Source organism: Lepidochelys kempii, chromosome 6 (genome assembly GCF_965140265.1).
Source record: "Lepidochelys kempii isolate rLepKem1 chromosome 6, rLepKem1.hap2, whole genome shotgun sequence".
In the NCBI taxonomy this organism is placed as follows: Eukaryota; Metazoa; Chordata; order Testudines; family Cheloniidae; genus Lepidochelys; species Lepidochelys kempii.
The window spans coordinates 86,918,134-86,935,005 of record NC_133261.1 but is presented as its reverse complement, the minus strand read 5'-3'; the positions used below and the strand labels follow the sequence as shown (position 1 = coordinate 86,935,005).

Sequence of the window (16,872 nt, the reverse complement as noted above, 5' to 3'; positions counted from 1 at the left end):
TCAGGTCAGGCCCCTCTGGTAGCTCAGGCAAGTCCTCAAGGTAGCTGAAGTCTTCTGCGGGCTCCTGCATCAGCAGTGAGGAGAATACATCCGTCTTCTTTGGCAGCTGCTGCCCAGCTGACCTACAGGGCCGGCTTTTTATACTTTCTGTTCCTCTCCTGCCCCTCTGCTTCCGGCATGGTGAGCATGGTCTTCCTGGTTCCGCCCACCAATCTCAGAGGGCAGCCACACTTTTTTGCTACAATCTGGTCCTGAGGGTTTTAAGACCTGAAATAATTCAATAAGAAAATGTCCAAGTGTAGCAAAGTTTTTGAAAATCTGCACTATATTGCCAAAGGTAAGACTTGACAGCTTATTAAAAAGTCAACTGAACTAGAATTGTCACTGGATTTTGCTTCCTGATGTGATTTGAGTGCTAAAACATTTTCAAAGCAGGGGACATTGAAACAGAACCATGTCATAGGAGTAACTTACTGTTAACCATGCTGTCTGAATGATTGTGCAGTAGAGTGACAATTAGCTCAGAAATTTCATTCCCAATAGTTTCTGAATACAGAAGAATGGAAGGGGTATACTAGCATCACAGAATGCCTGTTCTCATCAATCACATTGAAGCTGCTCCCTGTGCATGGGGGTTGCTCTGGTATGACTAGATCTGAAATTTCTGTTCATTTCTGACCAACTTTTTACACAAAAACTTGAGACTTGAAACTGACAACAACAGGAATTATTAGGCAGCTGGAAGGAGTGATAAGATTAAAGTGGGGGAAAAATCTCTATCTTCATAGAGAAGGGGGTTGGCGTGGACATTATAACAGTCTACACACATGAATGAAGGGTATAAACATCAAAGAGAGAGGAGTTACTTAGATCAGGAACAAGTAGAGAGGGCCATATCTTGGAGTAATGGGATTAAAATAAAATCTCTGGCTGAATTTGAGGAAAAACTTCCAATTGGGGAGCTGTATTAATCTTGACCTTCAGAAGAAAGTGGTAGGAGCTCCATTGCAGATACATGCAAACTAGATTAAGCAAAGCACTAGAAAACAAGTCCCTTTTATGATTTGAAAAAGAAAAATCCACTGCTGATTACACTTTTAATTCTGTCGTGCCAGAACAGAGGAATTTAATTACTTGCTGCCTGTCAGTGTGCTGACCTGTATTTACAAATCCTGGATGTACTTAATGATCACTCTTTGTAAATGCCAAGGAATGGATGATTTTTACCTTCTTCACTGCTGATCCCTCCTGCAAATTCGCTAGCAAGTTGCACCCCAAGATGTATGTTCAGAAGAGAGCCCATAGCCAAATTATATCTGGCTTAAAATATATATGTATGTTTCTGGGTTTTCTTGTCAATCAAATTTGGGATTCAAATTGTCCCACAAACAAGACAGCATTTAAAAATGTCTTCTAGTCTGATTTGGGGGTGGACCTTGGAATGTGTGCTTGCACAGAATTCAAGGTTTGTGAGCCAAATGATCAGTGTCTGGGTTTAAGAATCCTCCTTCCTTTCGCTTTAATCATGTATGCATCTCTTATTTTGACTAACTCTGAGTGATTGACTGAGCAGCTGCTCTCTCATAGACTGTATGCAGATACCAGACAATCCCAGTGGTTCTCAAACTTTTGTACTGGTGACCTCTTTCACACAGCAAGCCTCTGAGAGCAACTCCCCCTTATAAATTAAAAACACTTTCAAATATATTTAACACCGTTATAAATGCTGGAGGCAAAGTGGGGATTAGAGTGGAGGCTGACAGCTTGTGAGCCCCCATGTAATACCCTTGCGACCCCCTGGTCTATCCTTTATGCCACATAGAAATCTGCAGTGTCTCCAACCCTTCAAACAGGCCTAACTGGCATTTCAAGGAACAAAATAGTTCACATATGTGAGGAGTAATAGAGTGAAAACAGCCATCCCTCAGCATCAAGGAGCTTGTAATATTATAAAAGTAAGTACTACAACAAAATGAAAAGAGTCTGGAGACACCTTAGAACCATAGAAATGTAGGGCTGGAAGGGACCTCAGAAGGTCCCCAGCACTGAAGCAGGATTAAGTAGACCATCCCTGACTAGTGTTTGTCCAAGCTGCTTGTCGAATCCCCATCATTGGAGATTTTTAAAATCTCCCTTGGAAGCCGATTTCAGTATAGGATAATAGCATTGTACAATACGTAATATTACGTAATATAAATTATTTTTGCATCTTAAGTTTGAACAGCTCTAACATAAATGTAAAGCTTATAAATTAAACCACTTCTTTTTTTCTTAAATTTTTCTCCATCAGATATTTATGCTTGGGGTTCTTTGCCTAATTTATTTAACTTCTCTGAATGCATTATTGATTCGTTTTATATTTTGTGGTCTCTTGCTTGAACAACTTTAAAATTAGGTCAAAAAATTAATAGCTGAATTTCAGTAAATTCCGGTGGTCAATAAAGGGCCCATTAAGTCTTTCTGCTGCAACAGTAGAAAGTCCAAGTAAATTTGTGACTTTCTGTGTATATTTTAACACATAATTATTATGAATTAAATACATTTATGTATATTTTTACATAATAAAATAGTAAATAAAATAAAGTGAACACTTTTTTGCAGGTACCAGACTACTACGATATTATCAAAAAACCTATTGCCTTAAATATAATCCGTGAAAAAGTGAATAAATGTGAATACAAATTAGCATGTAAGTACTGTTTACTGAAGTAATTAATCCTGTGATCTGTTCTTTACAATTAGAGGTCTTATCCCTTAAGCAGAGCTGGGATGGGAGGATTTGAAAACTGGTATTTCTTCGAAAAAGCATTCTTAGGAATGTATGAACCACTTTTTTCAGTGTAGTGATTGTGTTAGTAGTTGTACTACTAATGTAGGTGTAAGTGAAATGTAACTAACGTGAATGGTCATGGAGTTTCAATTACCTCCTCAAGCCTTAGAGATGGTACCTGTTGAATAGGGTTGTGGCACATTGATGGGATATATCAGAAAACTTCCCTTTCCATTATTGGAGACAGAGGACTCGAACTGTAGGGTTGTTAATCTGACTCTATACATACACACTAAATTCACCCCATTTATAGGTGAAGATCTCTTTAGCAACTGTCTTTACAAAGGGCATCATCCTACTGAATTCTGTAGTGCCGTAACAGTATGCTTTACTCATACGATTATCTGTGGTGACCTGGCAAATGCACTAAACTCATTTCTTTAATTTTTATTTACCAGCTGAATTCATTGAAGACATTGAACTGATGTTTTCGAACTGCTTTGAGTACAACCCTCGTAATACAAGTGAAGCAAAAGCTGGAATTAGACTTCAGGCTTTTTTCCACGTTCAGGCTCAAAAGCTTGGACTCCCTATTGCATCTGGTAATGTGGACCACGCTGCTCCGGCTGCAAAGAAGTCACGAATTTAACCTCTTCCTTCCAAAGGATTTTTTTGAGGGAACCTTTATATTCATGAAAATGAAACATTAAATCATGCAGTCATCATATCTGTATAAAGCAATAACACCAGTTTAACCACCTTGAAGTGTGGCCTGCACTATATTCTCAATTTAATATTAAGCACTCAGGAGAATGTAGGAAAGATTACCTTTGCTACAGTTTTATTCAGTGTCTAATAACTTTGATAGATGTATTGGATACAGTACTGGTTTACAGAGGTTTTGTACATTTTTAAGACATTCATGTGTCCAAATATCTTCCAGAAATATTTTTTTCTGCGCCATATGACCTTGTTTTATCCTCTAGATTTTCTAGGAGCTGTGGTATTGCGAGGACTTTGTCAACTCAGACAAAATCTTCTACTGTAGCACAGTTGAAGAAACTGTGTAAATGTCTGAAACTCTGAGTACACCTTTTCAACACTACACATGAATGAGTACAATTGCATATCCTTTAAAGTACTGTACCAGTGCTGGCTGGAGGTATTCAGTCTGAGTTTATAAAGTAGATATTTATTTAGCATTCAAAGTAATTTGTGAATTTGTTTTGTATTTATAAAAATTTGTATGTGGGGGGAATAAGAGTTCCTTAACTTTTTTTAATTTTTCTCCTGTTTTGTTTATTCCTCTAACTTCCTGATGATCAGTTGATAAAATAATACCCTCTCCTCTCGCTGGCAGTTCTTTTAGCAACAGGTAACTTGCAGGACTGTATTATAAGTTTCTATGTACAACTTTCTAAGTGTACAAATAAAATGATACATTTTTCAAAGTATTCTGAGCTTCTGAAGTTACTGTAGTCTGCCATCCTTACGCAGTCCATGGTCCCAGTGATTTCAAGTGGTAAGCTGCTTGTGTGAGAACAGCAAGATTTGGCTCTGATGAAAATATACCTTAATAGCATAAGAATCTTAAATTATTCTTAAATATTTCCAGCAGTCTTATCCCATCTCTTGTATTCTATTCTACACCAAGTTGTTGAAGCAAATGCCTTGAAAATATAGGTAGAACTGTAAGATACCCTAATGATCAGCTTTTTATTCTCTTAATGTAAAACTTTGTAATGTTTAGTTAGCCAAAATCTTTAAAACAGTCTTGAAATCTTTGTTTGTTAATGGTTTCATTTTTTTCTTAAGTTTGAAATTAAATATATACTTTTAAAATTGAACTGGGTTGGTGACTTTAAACACTGGCATAAACTAGGAAGGAGTTTTTAAAGCACTATTTTTCAAGCTGGGGATATACCACATGAGCCACGAATAGCATGACACAGAGAAGAGCAGTGGGTAGATCTGGAATCATGTAGTTTTTCCCTATACCATCTATACACACTGCAAATGTGCATCTGTGGCTCCAGATAAAGCAGAGTGGAGGTTCTCTGGAAGCTGCACACACCTTCCCTCCCTGTTGTGGTGGTGGTCCTTAATGTAGCTGCAGGCACACACAGCAAATTGCCATCCCAAGTTACTTTTTCTGCTTTTGTAGTGCTTAGCTCATCTGTGGATGAATCAGTGGAAGCCAACTTCCTCCGAGAGCGGCATGTAGCCTTCTAAGGATGGGGATGGGGGAGTGACCACTTAAGGGGTGAAGAGAGAGGTCACAGAAAATCAGGGGGGGGGGAGCAGCCCTTTCCCCAAGACCAGGGGAATCATGTTTGCCTGTCCACCCCAATCCTAGCTAAACTGGTCTGTTGCAAACATTTAGCCAAGGAAGAACTAATGCAAAAGGCATGATTGTTTTCACTTTCTCTGTGATAGAACTGGAACAGAGAGAGAGTAACAGCTTATTTAAAAGAGAAAAATAAAATTAAATAGGCATTCTACTTTAATGTCCCTGCTCTCCCTTGGCCTGGCATTGAGCTTAGCACACCTGCTGAAAGGATAAGACTCCAGCAGAAGAATTTGAAGCCTGGTTAGGAGATTAGCAAACTGAACCAATTGCTCCCAGAGAGAAACTTTAAAATATTCAACCAAGAATTTCAGTAGTTAAAAGCCCACAAGATTGTAATGGACTCAGAAGTGGATAAGTATCATCCCCATTTTGCTGCTGGGGAAACTATGGCTCAAACATGTTTTGACTGTCAGAAGTGCTGAGCATCCACACCACCACTTGAACTCAAGAGAAGTTGTGTGTGCCTAGAATCTTAGAAACCCAGATCCTGCCACACTAACTCTCACTGAGTAAAAAGAAAAGGCCTACTAGTGGCACCTTAGAGACTAACCAATTTATTTGAGCATAAGCTTTCGTGAGCTACAGCTCACTTCATCGGATGCATTCAGTGGAAAATACAGTCACTGTATTTTCCACTGAATGCATCCAATTAAGTGAACTGTAGCTCACGAAAGCTTATGCTCAAATAAATTGGTTGGTCTCTAAGGTGCCACTAGTAGGCCTTTTCTTTCTGCGAATACAGACTAACACGGCTGCTACTCTGAAACCTCTCACTGAGTAGTGCCTTGTCACTTTGCAGGGAGTCCCAATGAAGTCACTTCTGGAGTAAGGCTCTGTTCATTGTAAGGATGGCAAAATCAAGCTCTAAGTAACTTGTCTGAGGTCACAAGTAGGCAGAGTTGGAATAGAATCCAGGTAGTTGGATTCCTAGCCTTCTGTTCTATCAGTGAATTATCACCATGAATGCCTGCATGGATTTACAGAGCCCACCCTCCTTCCCCACCACTTTGGAGTCTTAAAACAGTGACAGAGTATTCAAGTATGAAGGGGGGTGGGGGAGGAGGAGACATGGTGCACGTGCAGCCCCCACAGACCCTGCTTTCCAAAGAAGTTCTGTGTTCACACACCAAGGGCAAACACATTGCTTATAGCATGGCTCCATGCAGGCAGCCATCTCAAAGTTACTAGGGAAAGTACCTACACTCTGTAAACCAAGGAGTCCCAGGCCAAAATAGCTCAGAAGTGTGTATTCAGAAATCCATTAATACACTGTCAGAATGTAATAGATACAAAACAACTGAAAATGAAGAATCTTGGAGCTAAAGTTTAAAAATGGTAGGGGTGAGTTGCACGGTGGGATAGCTACCCGTGGTGCACGGCTCCCTGCATTGATGCAAGTGTTGCTAGTAAGGATGCGCATAGTGTGGACATGTACAAATCAAATTACAGTGGTGGCTATAGGTCAATTTAATGTAAATTAACTTAATTTTGTAATGTAGACATGCCCTCGGTCCTAATCTTATTTTTCAGTTCAAAGATATCAGCATCAGACTACATCTTCACTGAAGTCTCAACATAAAAAGAAATTATTCCAATCAAGACTTTAAGAAGAATATTATTTTCTTATATATCTTTGACAACAAGGCTCCAGATTTGATAGGACTGAAAGTTATGGACCAACTAGTGGGGATATGTCCCTTCCTTTGTTTAAAGAAAGGCTAGCTCATTTCATTGATAACTGGAGAGTTATTACATTGGACAAATGGGTACTAGATCTTATAGAAAAGGGCTGCGTAATACAATTAGAAAATGTACCCCCTTTCTATTCTCTCTACCCTTCCCTTTTCAGGGAACTTTCTCACAAAAAGGTTTTTCTATCAGAAATTCAGAAACTGCTTCTCATAGGCGCTGTCGGGAAGATACTGATCTGTGGGATTAAGGGTTTTATTGAAGATACTTCCTTGTACAGAAGAAAAAATGGGAGTTTCTAGCCGATTTTAGATTTAAGAACATTGAAATAATAGGTTCATTCAGAAGTTCCAGTTTTGATTGCTAACCCTAGCTTCCATAATTCCCTTGCTTTCAGTTAAGGATTATTTCACAACTCTTGATTTCAAGGATGCATATTTCTATCTGCCCAAGTCACTGGAAGCACCTTTGTTTTGTAGTGGAACAGACATTTTCAGTACAAAGTCGTACAACATTTGGGCTTTCTAAAATGCCAAGAGTGCTTACAAAGTGCCTTTCTGTAGTAGCAGTGCATACAACAGGGTCTCTTTGTTAATTATATTTGGGCGATGGCTGCTAAAATCTTCACGTGAGAATCTCCTACTTCCCATCAAGTTTATAACCTCCCTTCTTACGGACTTGGGATTGTTTCTCAACAGTCATATCTCTGCCCAAACTCCATTTAATCAGCTCTATATTGGACTCAGCAGCAGGAAGAACTTTCCTTCTGGAAGACAGAGTGATTGGTTTCAAAGATCTGATTCTGTTGATCCCCAAAAGTGATTTTCTTTTTGAATCTGGGGGGGGAGGTCTCATGACAGCAGTCACTTATCTACTCAATTTGTATGCCTCACAATGACATCAACGCAGCTTTGGATGTCTCAAGTTTACAAACCTACTCTGGATAGTTTTCAGATGTTTTTCACCATGCCTCAAAACATTCTAAATTTGTTGGCAGGCAGATCAAATGTTAAGTGTCTTGTTCAATCTCCCTTCAGCATCTGTCATGATAACCTCTGATCATCCAACAAGGGATGGGGACCTCACCTGGGTCATTTTATCCAGAGACCACTGGATGTCTCAACAAAAGAGCTGCTTATAAATGTTTTGGAATTATGAGCCATTTGTTTGGCTCTCTTATCTTTTCTTCCTCATATAAAGGAAAAGGGTGTTCAGGTAATAAAGGACAATACAACTGCTACGTATTATGTCATCAAGCAAGGAGGCACTCATTCTTCCCTATTATGTGCAGAGGCAGTCAACTTATGGGATTGATACATTCTTTATAAGATCTATCCAGTAGTCCTGCATTTAGCAATGTGTTGGCAGATCATCTCAGAAGGGACAGTTGTCAGATGAAAGAGCGTTTTCTGAAGGATCAAGTGGTACACGTTTTCTCCAGATGGGATTGGACTGGTATAGACCAGTTTGCAACACGGTTCAACAAAAAGCATGGTCTCTGTCCTTCCTGCTCTTGATCAAAAATCAGTCCATCTCAGACGCTTTCCTATTGTATTTGAAAAAGGGCCTTCTGTATGCTTCCCCTCCCCTATTTCAGTTTATTCAGAAAGTGTCTTGAGGTATTTTCACCAGGGCAAGAATAACCCTGATAGCCCCAGCTTGATCAAGACAGCAGTGGTACATGGCCCATAGAATGGAGACTACAGGTGTCCGTCTCAAGACATATTGTTGCAGCAACAGAGCAGGATCCCTCATCTGGACCCTCAATCTCTCCATCTAATGGCCTGGGCTATTGGAATTTGCCTAATCTTGGACAATCCTGTTCCTCATTGGTGCCAAATGTATTGCTCAATTCCAGAAAACAGTGTACAAACACACATTATTTGAGCTGGACTAAGTTTGTTTTTTGGATGCAAGGAAAATCTGATTCACAAATTACAGCTTCTATTCCCTGGTGGGTCTTTCAGCCTATCATACTTTGATGGTAGATTGTACTGTGCACAATACAGGATTTATCAAGGGGTTGTCTAACATATGTATCCCTTTGAGAGATCCAGTTCCAACATGGGACCTTAATTTGGTCTTAAGTAGGCTTAAAAGACCCTTCTGAACCCTTAGCAGTGTCTTTTATTTTACTTACCTATTAAAACTAATTATTATTGCTATATCAGCAGCCAGGAAAAGGTCAGCAAATTGCATGCTTCGGTGGCTGATCTGTCATTTACTATTTTTCATAAGGCCAAGATGGTTTTTAGACCTTATCCCAGTTTGTTTGTTTTTTAAAACCAAAAAGTATCTGAGTTTCATATCAGATTTACTAGTATTTTTTGCAAAGCTGCATGTTAATAAAGGGGAATTTGTGCTGCATACTTCAGATGCTGGAAAGGTGATGTGCTTGGGAGGGGTTCCCACATAGACCTTCAGGTGGTCTTTCCACCCAGAGGCAGTCCAGTACCCGCAGAGGTATGGCGATTCGTTTGGGAAGGCTGTCTCTGTTCGACATGTACATGGTTTTGAGCCAGGCCAAAGGTATCGGAGATTTAGTCTCACATGTGGTGTAATAAATGGTGAAGACCAGATGAGACCTAGGAGTAGAAGACAGGCCCTTACTGTTGTCTGAGGACTCTGGTGTAGAGTAGTGATTGGACTGAACATGGTGGAGAATCTGTCCTCAGCCAGTTAGAGTGTACAGGGCAATTCCAATGAAATTTATTTGCTGCATGGGTGTTTAATGTGGGCTTTCCCAAGTTGATATGTAGGCCCAGGACTGAAACAGAGCTAAGACCTTGTTGGTTGCTGACTGAACCTCCAGAGCAGAATGCCCCTTGAGGAGCCAATCGTCCAGACAGGGAGAGACTGCTATACGCCATTGACACAGGTGAGCCACAACTACTGAGAGGATCTTCATAAAGACCTGTAGGGCTCTGGAGAGTCTGAAGGGAAGGACACGATATTGACAATATTCTGTGCCTATGACAAAGCATAAAGTGTCTGCAGGAAGGATGCATAGCAATATGAAAATGTGCATCCTGAAGGGTGAGGACAACAAACCTATCCCCCTGATTTAGGGATGGGATTATGGTAGTCAGAGTCACCAGCCTGAAGTGCTGCAAAATAATTTAGATGTCTAGGTTCCTGAGGTCTAAGATTGGCCTCTAGATGCCATTTCTTTTGGGGACCAGGAAATATTTGGAATAAAACCCTCTTACAACTAATCAGGGAATTAGATATTTTGGCCCCAGACACAGAGAGAACTGGACCTCACGAGAGAGGGGTCCTGGGGGGGGGTGAGGGGGAGAAATAGAATGGAAATGGATGCTAGAGGTGGTTTCTGTGTTGATAAATTCCCAAGCAGCTAGAAAGTGGGATAGGTGATCTCCAGAAGGCCAGGGTGGATGGCAGATCGGCACAGCAGATCTGGAGGAGAGGGTTGTTTGTTAACTCGACCAGTACGTCAAAACAGTCATTCAGAGGAAGGCACAGGTAGGGAAGTCGCTATAGAGGATAGCCTCTTCTTTTGAGGTTCAAACTTTCTTCTAGGTGGTTCCATAAGTCTGGAATAGGTAGGATACGGATGGTACTCAAATGGTCAGGAGCACTGTGTTGCCTGTGATTAACTAAAACGCCTTTGTTCCAGGCACATAATTCCCAAATGACCTCAGTGTTCCCCTTGAGGGAGTGGAGTAAGGTATCAGTATTGTTGTGGAAAATCTTAGGCCCTTCAAAAGGGAGGTCTTCCACCACATTTTGTATCTCCTGAGGGAGGCCAGAAGACTGGAGCCAGGATATTCATCACATAACAGCGGTGGCTACAGATTACAAAGCTGTGTCAGCAGCATCAAGGGCAACCTGCAAGGAAGCTTTGGTAATGAGCTGGCCTTTGGAAATGAAAGTTTAGTACTGCTCCCACTGGCAGGTGGTCAATAAAATGAGTAAACATAGAATAGTCTTTGAAGTCATATTTTGCCATCAGAACTTGATAGTTCGCTACCTAAAACTGCAGAGCAGCGGACGAGTAACTTCCTGCTGAGGAACTCTAGACATTTATCCTCCTTGTTGGAGGAAGTGGATTTTGAACAAGTTTGACAGTTTCTCTCATTGACTGCATCCCCTACAAGGGAGTTAGGGGTGGGCTAAGAAGAAATACTCTTAGTCCTTTGGCAGGTATGTACTTTTTTTTTGCTTGCCAATTTGTAGGTAGGCCTGGGAGTGGCAGGGATCTGCCATAGATTATGGGCAGGAGAAAAAAAGCCTCATTAAAGGGAGGGCTTTTTTACTCTGCGGGTGGTGGTATACAAAACGCCCACAAGAGAGTGCTGAGACTCTTGTACCTCCTCCACAGAGATTTGATGGGACTCCACATGTCACTTCATTCGGTCCTGAAAAGTCCTAAAATCATCTGCACAGGAAGGTGATGGTGGTGTCACCGCCTCATCAAGGGAGGAAGAGGACTTGTATGAATGAGTTGTCCCCTTCTCCTTCAGTAGCCACTGCTCCTCCTGAAACTCCTCCTGTACTGAGGAGATGAGTGGTGCTGGTGGCTGATGTGGCACAGGTAGGTATTCCAAATGTGGCCTTTTCCAGACAGGTACCCTACAGCATTGGTCCTCATAAGAGGCCCAATGGTTTCAATAAGCCCATTGTGATGGCAAGTAAGGGAAGGAATTTATGTTCACAGAGGTGGGGGCATCTTCTGGGCTTTCGTGAGTCCTCCTCCGGGTCTACCTCATGGGTGTAGGGCGGTAAGGCAGAGAGGTAGAGCACAGAAATTTCAATCTGCCAGCAAGCAGAGCTGAGAAGCACTATTCCTGGTACTGAGTTTTCTGGGTTTGTATTGGTTATTTTTTTAGATAATTACAACATCCCTGTAATATTTTATACCTAGGGTTTCTGATTTTTTGTTTTAACTGATAACCAATAAAACACACCCAATTTAAAAAAAAAAAAAGAAGAAACTGCGTTTTTCCAATAAATACCAGAAATGGTTACTTATATCTATGGGTTTGTCTATATGGAGAATAATACAGACTGTGGAGGCTTAATTTATAAAGCGAACTAAGAAGTGGTACCTTAATTGGTCCAGGTAGACCCTGCTGGTGCACACTAAAAGATTCCCTTGTGCATTTTAACAAAGTGTTGTTTGAAACAGTAGTATGTTAAAGCACTCTAGGTAACTTTACAAAGAGATTACTCATTATAGTATATGAGAGAGCTCTGAAAACCCCTGATTCTTGGACAACTACATAAAACTTAAGATTGCTAAAATAAACCACAAACCCTCCAAAATGAAGTACACTTCAAACCAGAAGCTTATTTATACCGTAAATTTCTCACACATACTCTCCACTGTAACCACATTTTATCATAGTCACAGGGAACCATTACTTCCGATACATTTTTAGGTGGGGATACTTGAACTTTGACTTTTTCTGCATCTATCTTCACCCCCTCTATCAGTCATATGCCATAATTACTCCTGGGGGAATTCTGTATCACCGCACACGTGCGGAATTCATAGCCCCCGCAGATTTCTTGCTTAATCGCAGAAAAATGATTCTGACAGAGAAGCAAAGGGAAGCCATGAGAGCAGTCATGTGCCCACTCCCTGGCAGTGCAGACAGGTCAGTCTGGGCACCCAGAGCAGCCGGTAGAGATGTAAATCACCGCCTGAGGGGGCTGGGTAGGTGTGTGTGTGTGTGACACACACACAGTCCCTCTTGCTCTCGACTGCAGCACGCTCAGCATGAAGGGGCAGGGCTTTGGGGTATTTCTGAAAAGGTAGGTGTAGGGCAGGCTCTGTTCCCTCAAGCAGAGGAGAATGCAGCAGCCTGCCTGCTTAATGAATTGTTCCCATTGTTTTTAGTGAATTCCCCCAGGAGTATAAAACAGGTGTAAAAATTTTAAGGCTCCTTTACATTGTCAGAGTGGTGTAAAGGAGACTTTTTATAATGGCCATTATGGCCTTAGCCTTATAATGCTTATGGTGCTTTAGTGATTAGAAATGGTCTAAATTTTTGGACTGAAATTTTCCTGCAAAATGTTCTCCATGAACGGTTTGCTACTGACCTTTTTGGAGGTCGTCAGTAACCAGTATAAATTGTGAGTTTGAGTCCCCAGTCCTCACTTGCTCTGCAGTTGCCTATAATGTAACACTGAGCATATGGCTGCATATATTTGCTGACTAATAATTAGAAGTAAACTATCAATACTAGCTATATTACTGTTAGAGGGGGGGTTGATTTCCTCCAATGCTCCCCACTCCCATTCTCCATTTACTGAATTGTAGTTTAAATAAATTACCAAAATAATTGAAACTAGCTGGATTATATTGCATTATTTTGACCAAAAAATATGCAGAATTTTAAAATATTGTGAGCAGAATTTAATTTTTTGGTGCAGAATTCTCCCAGGAGCACATAATCTAGCCTCCGTAGCATTCAGAACTTGTTTTAACCTTATGTTATGTTCTTCCTGGGACTTTATTAGCCTCCCAATAGTTGCTAGAGGTGTCGAGATGGGATGAGCTGTTCTTTATATTGTATTGTTGTTCATGTTGTGTATTTTATTTATGTAACAGGCCCTGAAAGCATAAGGGAGGCATCTATAGAGGTTTTTATAAATGTAAATAAAGGAAATTAATATGTTCTAAAGTAACATATTAACTATAGGTTTCAGAGTAGCAGCCGTGTTAGTCTGTATCTGCAAAAAGAACAGGAGTACTTGTGCCACCTTAGAGACTAACTATATTCTGTTAATGTGCAGATAGCAATGTGGACTTATTTTCACAGAATCTTTAAATACATCATGGCCCCAACTGCTTTAATTGTTTACTTGTATAGATTTTTTTTCATTTAGGGCCTGATCCAAAGCTCCGAAAAGTCAAAGAAAAAACTCCTATTGACTTTAATGGGCTTTAGATCAAGTCCTTGCAAAATACACAGATCTTTTTAAATAAAAAAAGACTCCAGTATTTAAGTTACTGAATAGTTGTTAGAGGGGAAAATTAAATAGGTCTGTATAAAGACAGAGAAATGTAACTATTTGTTTGTAAAGTACTTTTCACCCACATTATTGGTTTATTGGAAAAGTGAATGTTCTAAATTAAATCATTTTCTGAACAGAGAATTTAGTCTAAAGTCTACTCTCACTTATAAAATCTGACTTCTGAAGTCCATCGAGTTACTCCAGTTTTACAATGTCTGAAACTGAGAACAGAACTGGCTTTAAGATTAAAGTCCGTAACTAGCTTTGTTTTTCTTATTCTATTTTCTAAGTGCCAGAGTGCAAATTTAAGAAATTGACTAACCCTCTGCTAAATTTTTCCACAGGAAATAATTTTATTTTCCTCTATGAAATAAAATCTAATCAATTAAATCATACTGTTTCCTCTTGGATTAAAACTTCACACTAATATTGGATGTTACCATCTTACTTTTGGAGATAAGCCCACAGAAAAATCTACAGATCTCAAAGCAATCAAAGACAGCCCCTCGCCAGACCTGCTGATCCTTCATCTCTCCTCCTGCCCAGCACTACGGCTAGGTCTACATTACATACTTACTTCAGTATAACTACATTGCTCAGCGGTGTGAAAAATCCACACCCCAGGAGAGAGACACAGTTATATTGATCTTAACCCCCAGCGCAGACAGTGCTAAGTCGGTGAGAAGCTCTCTCACTGACATAGCTGCCATCTCTCTCAAAGGTGGAGCTATTAAGCCGATGGGAGAGCTCTCTCCTGTTGGCTTAGAGCATCTTCACCAGATGCGCTATAGCAGCATAGTTGCATCGGTGCAGCTGCACCAATGTAAATTTTTAGTGTAGAACTGCCCTTTGGCTCACTTGACAGTTATACTACTATTGGTTCCCTGCTTATGTACCACACTCCCCTGTGAGAATGATAGTCACAGACTGCAGTATTGCCAACTCTTGTGATATTTGCTGTTATCTGTAACGCCCTGAGACTTTAAAAAAAAAAAAAAAAAAAAACACGCACAGGAAAATAAGTTTCTAGCCCTTATGGTTACAAAGAAAATAAACTTTAAAGGGTGACTCCTAAAGGCATCAAAAGAATGCACCATATATTATTTTGGAAATCCCATAATGTGGGGGTCTGTTTAATGATTTTTGGACACTTGGGGTTGGCAATATTGAGACTGTGATTTAAAACTGCAACAAGTAACATTTATTTCAAAACTAGGAGCTACACAAAAATGAAGAGGCTAGTTAAATGGAAATTAAAAAGGAACAGTCACAAGTGAAATGCCTGCAAGCTGCATGGAAACTATTTAAAAACACCACAATAGAGGCTCAGACTATGTGTGTACCCCAAATAAAACAGTAAGATGACTAAAAATAATGCCACCATGGCTAAACAGAGTAAAAGAGGCAGAGGCAAAAAGACATCTTTTAAAAATTGGAAATCAAATCCTACTCAGGAAAATGGAAAGGAACATATACTTTGGCAAGTCAAGTATAATTAGGCAGGCCAAAAGATAATCTGAAAAGCAACTACCAAAAGACAAAAACTAACAGCAAATTTTTTTTAGTATATCAGAAGCAGAAACCCTGCCAAACAATCAGTGGGGCCACTGGAGCACTAAGGTGCCAAAGAAGCCCTCAAGCAAGATACGGCCAGGCCAGTGCAGAGAAGCTAAATGAATTCTTTGCATCAGTCCTAACTGCAGAGGATGTGAGAGATTTCTACGCCTAAGCCATTCTGAGGTGTCAACAGAAAAGAGGTTTGGAACAAATTGATTAATTAAACAGTAATAAGTCACCAGGATCAGATGGTATTCACCCAAGAGTGCTGAAGGAACTCTCATATGAAACTGCAGAACTACCAACTGTGATATGTAACCTATCACTTCAAATCAGCCTCTGTACCAGATAACTGGAGGATAGCTAATGTGACCCTGATTTATTTAAAAGGGCTCCAGAGGCGATCCTGGCAATTACAGGTTGGTAAGCCTAATTACAGTACCAGGCAAACTGGTTCAAACTATAGTAAAGAACAGAATTATCAAATAAATGACCACAATATGTTGGGGGAAAGAGTTAACATGTCTTTTGTAAAGGGAAATCATGCTTCACAAATCTATTAGAATTCTTTGGGGGAGGGCGCAGGGGAATCAACAAATGTGGAAAAAGATGATCCAGTGGACACAGTGTACTTGGAAATTCAGAAAACCTTTGACAAGGTCTCTCACTAAAGACCTTAAGCAAAGTAGGCAGTCATGGGATAAGAAGGAAGGTCTTCTCATGGATCAGTAAGTGGTTCAAAGATAGAAAACAAAGAATAGGAATAAATGGTTAGTCTTTCACAGGGGAAAAAAGTAAACTGTGGGGTGCCCCCAAGGATCTGTACCGGGACCAGTGCCACTCAACATATTCATAAATGATCTGGAAAAAGCAGTAAACCGTGAGGTGGCACAGTTTAAAGATAATACAAAATTACTCAAGATACTCAAGTCCAAAGCGGAGTGTGAAGAGTTAAAAAGGATCTCACAAAACGAAGTGACTGAGCAACAAAATGGCAGATGAAATTCAATGTTAATAAATGCTATGTAATGCACATTGAAAAACAATCCCAACTATACATAAAAATTATGGGATCTAAATTAGCAGTTACCACTCAAGAGAGATCTTGAAGTCATTGTGGATAGTTCTCTGAAAACCATCTGCTCAATGTGCAGTGGCAGTCAAAAAAAAAAAAGAAGAAAAAAAACCCACAACACTAATAATGTTAGGAACCATTAGGAAAGGTCTTGAAGATCACGAATGGTGTGAGAAAAGGGAAGTGTTATTTACCTTTTCACATGACACAAGGAGCAGAGGTCCCCAATGAAATTAGTAGGCAGTACGTTTAAAAGAAACACAAGGAAGTTCTTCTTTACACAGTGCACAGTCAACCCTATGCAACTCATTGCCAGTGAATATTGTGACGGCCAAAAGCATAACCGAGTTAAAAAAAAATTAATTAGATAAGTTCATGGAGGATAGGTCCATCGATGGATATTAGCCAAGAAATTCAGGGACACAACCCCATGCTCTGGGTGTCCCT

At 40.1% G+C, this 16,872-nt stretch overlaps 1 protein-coding gene across 6 annotated transcripts in view; it reads left to right on the top strand.

The window, feature by feature from the left end:
* Window positions 1–4,224, top strand: part of BAZ1A (bromodomain adjacent to zinc finger domain 1A) — a 115,994-nt gene extending 111,770 nt beyond the window's left edge. For 5 of the 6 annotated variants that reach the window (XM_073349002.1, XM_073349005.1, XM_073349004.1 and 2 more), the window contains 2 exons: window positions 2,602–2,689; window positions 3,229–4,224. In XM_073349002.1, the coding sequence (XP_073205103.1) occupies window positions 2,602–2,689; window positions 3,229–3,419 (279 nt within the window). In that variant the 3' untranslated portion in view covers window positions 3,420–4,224. The remainder of the gene's footprint in view (window positions 1–2,601; window positions 2,690–3,228) is intronic. The other variant, XM_073349006.1, reaches the window with a different exon arrangement.
* The last annotated feature ends 12,648 nt before the right edge of the window (window positions 4,225–16,872 follow it).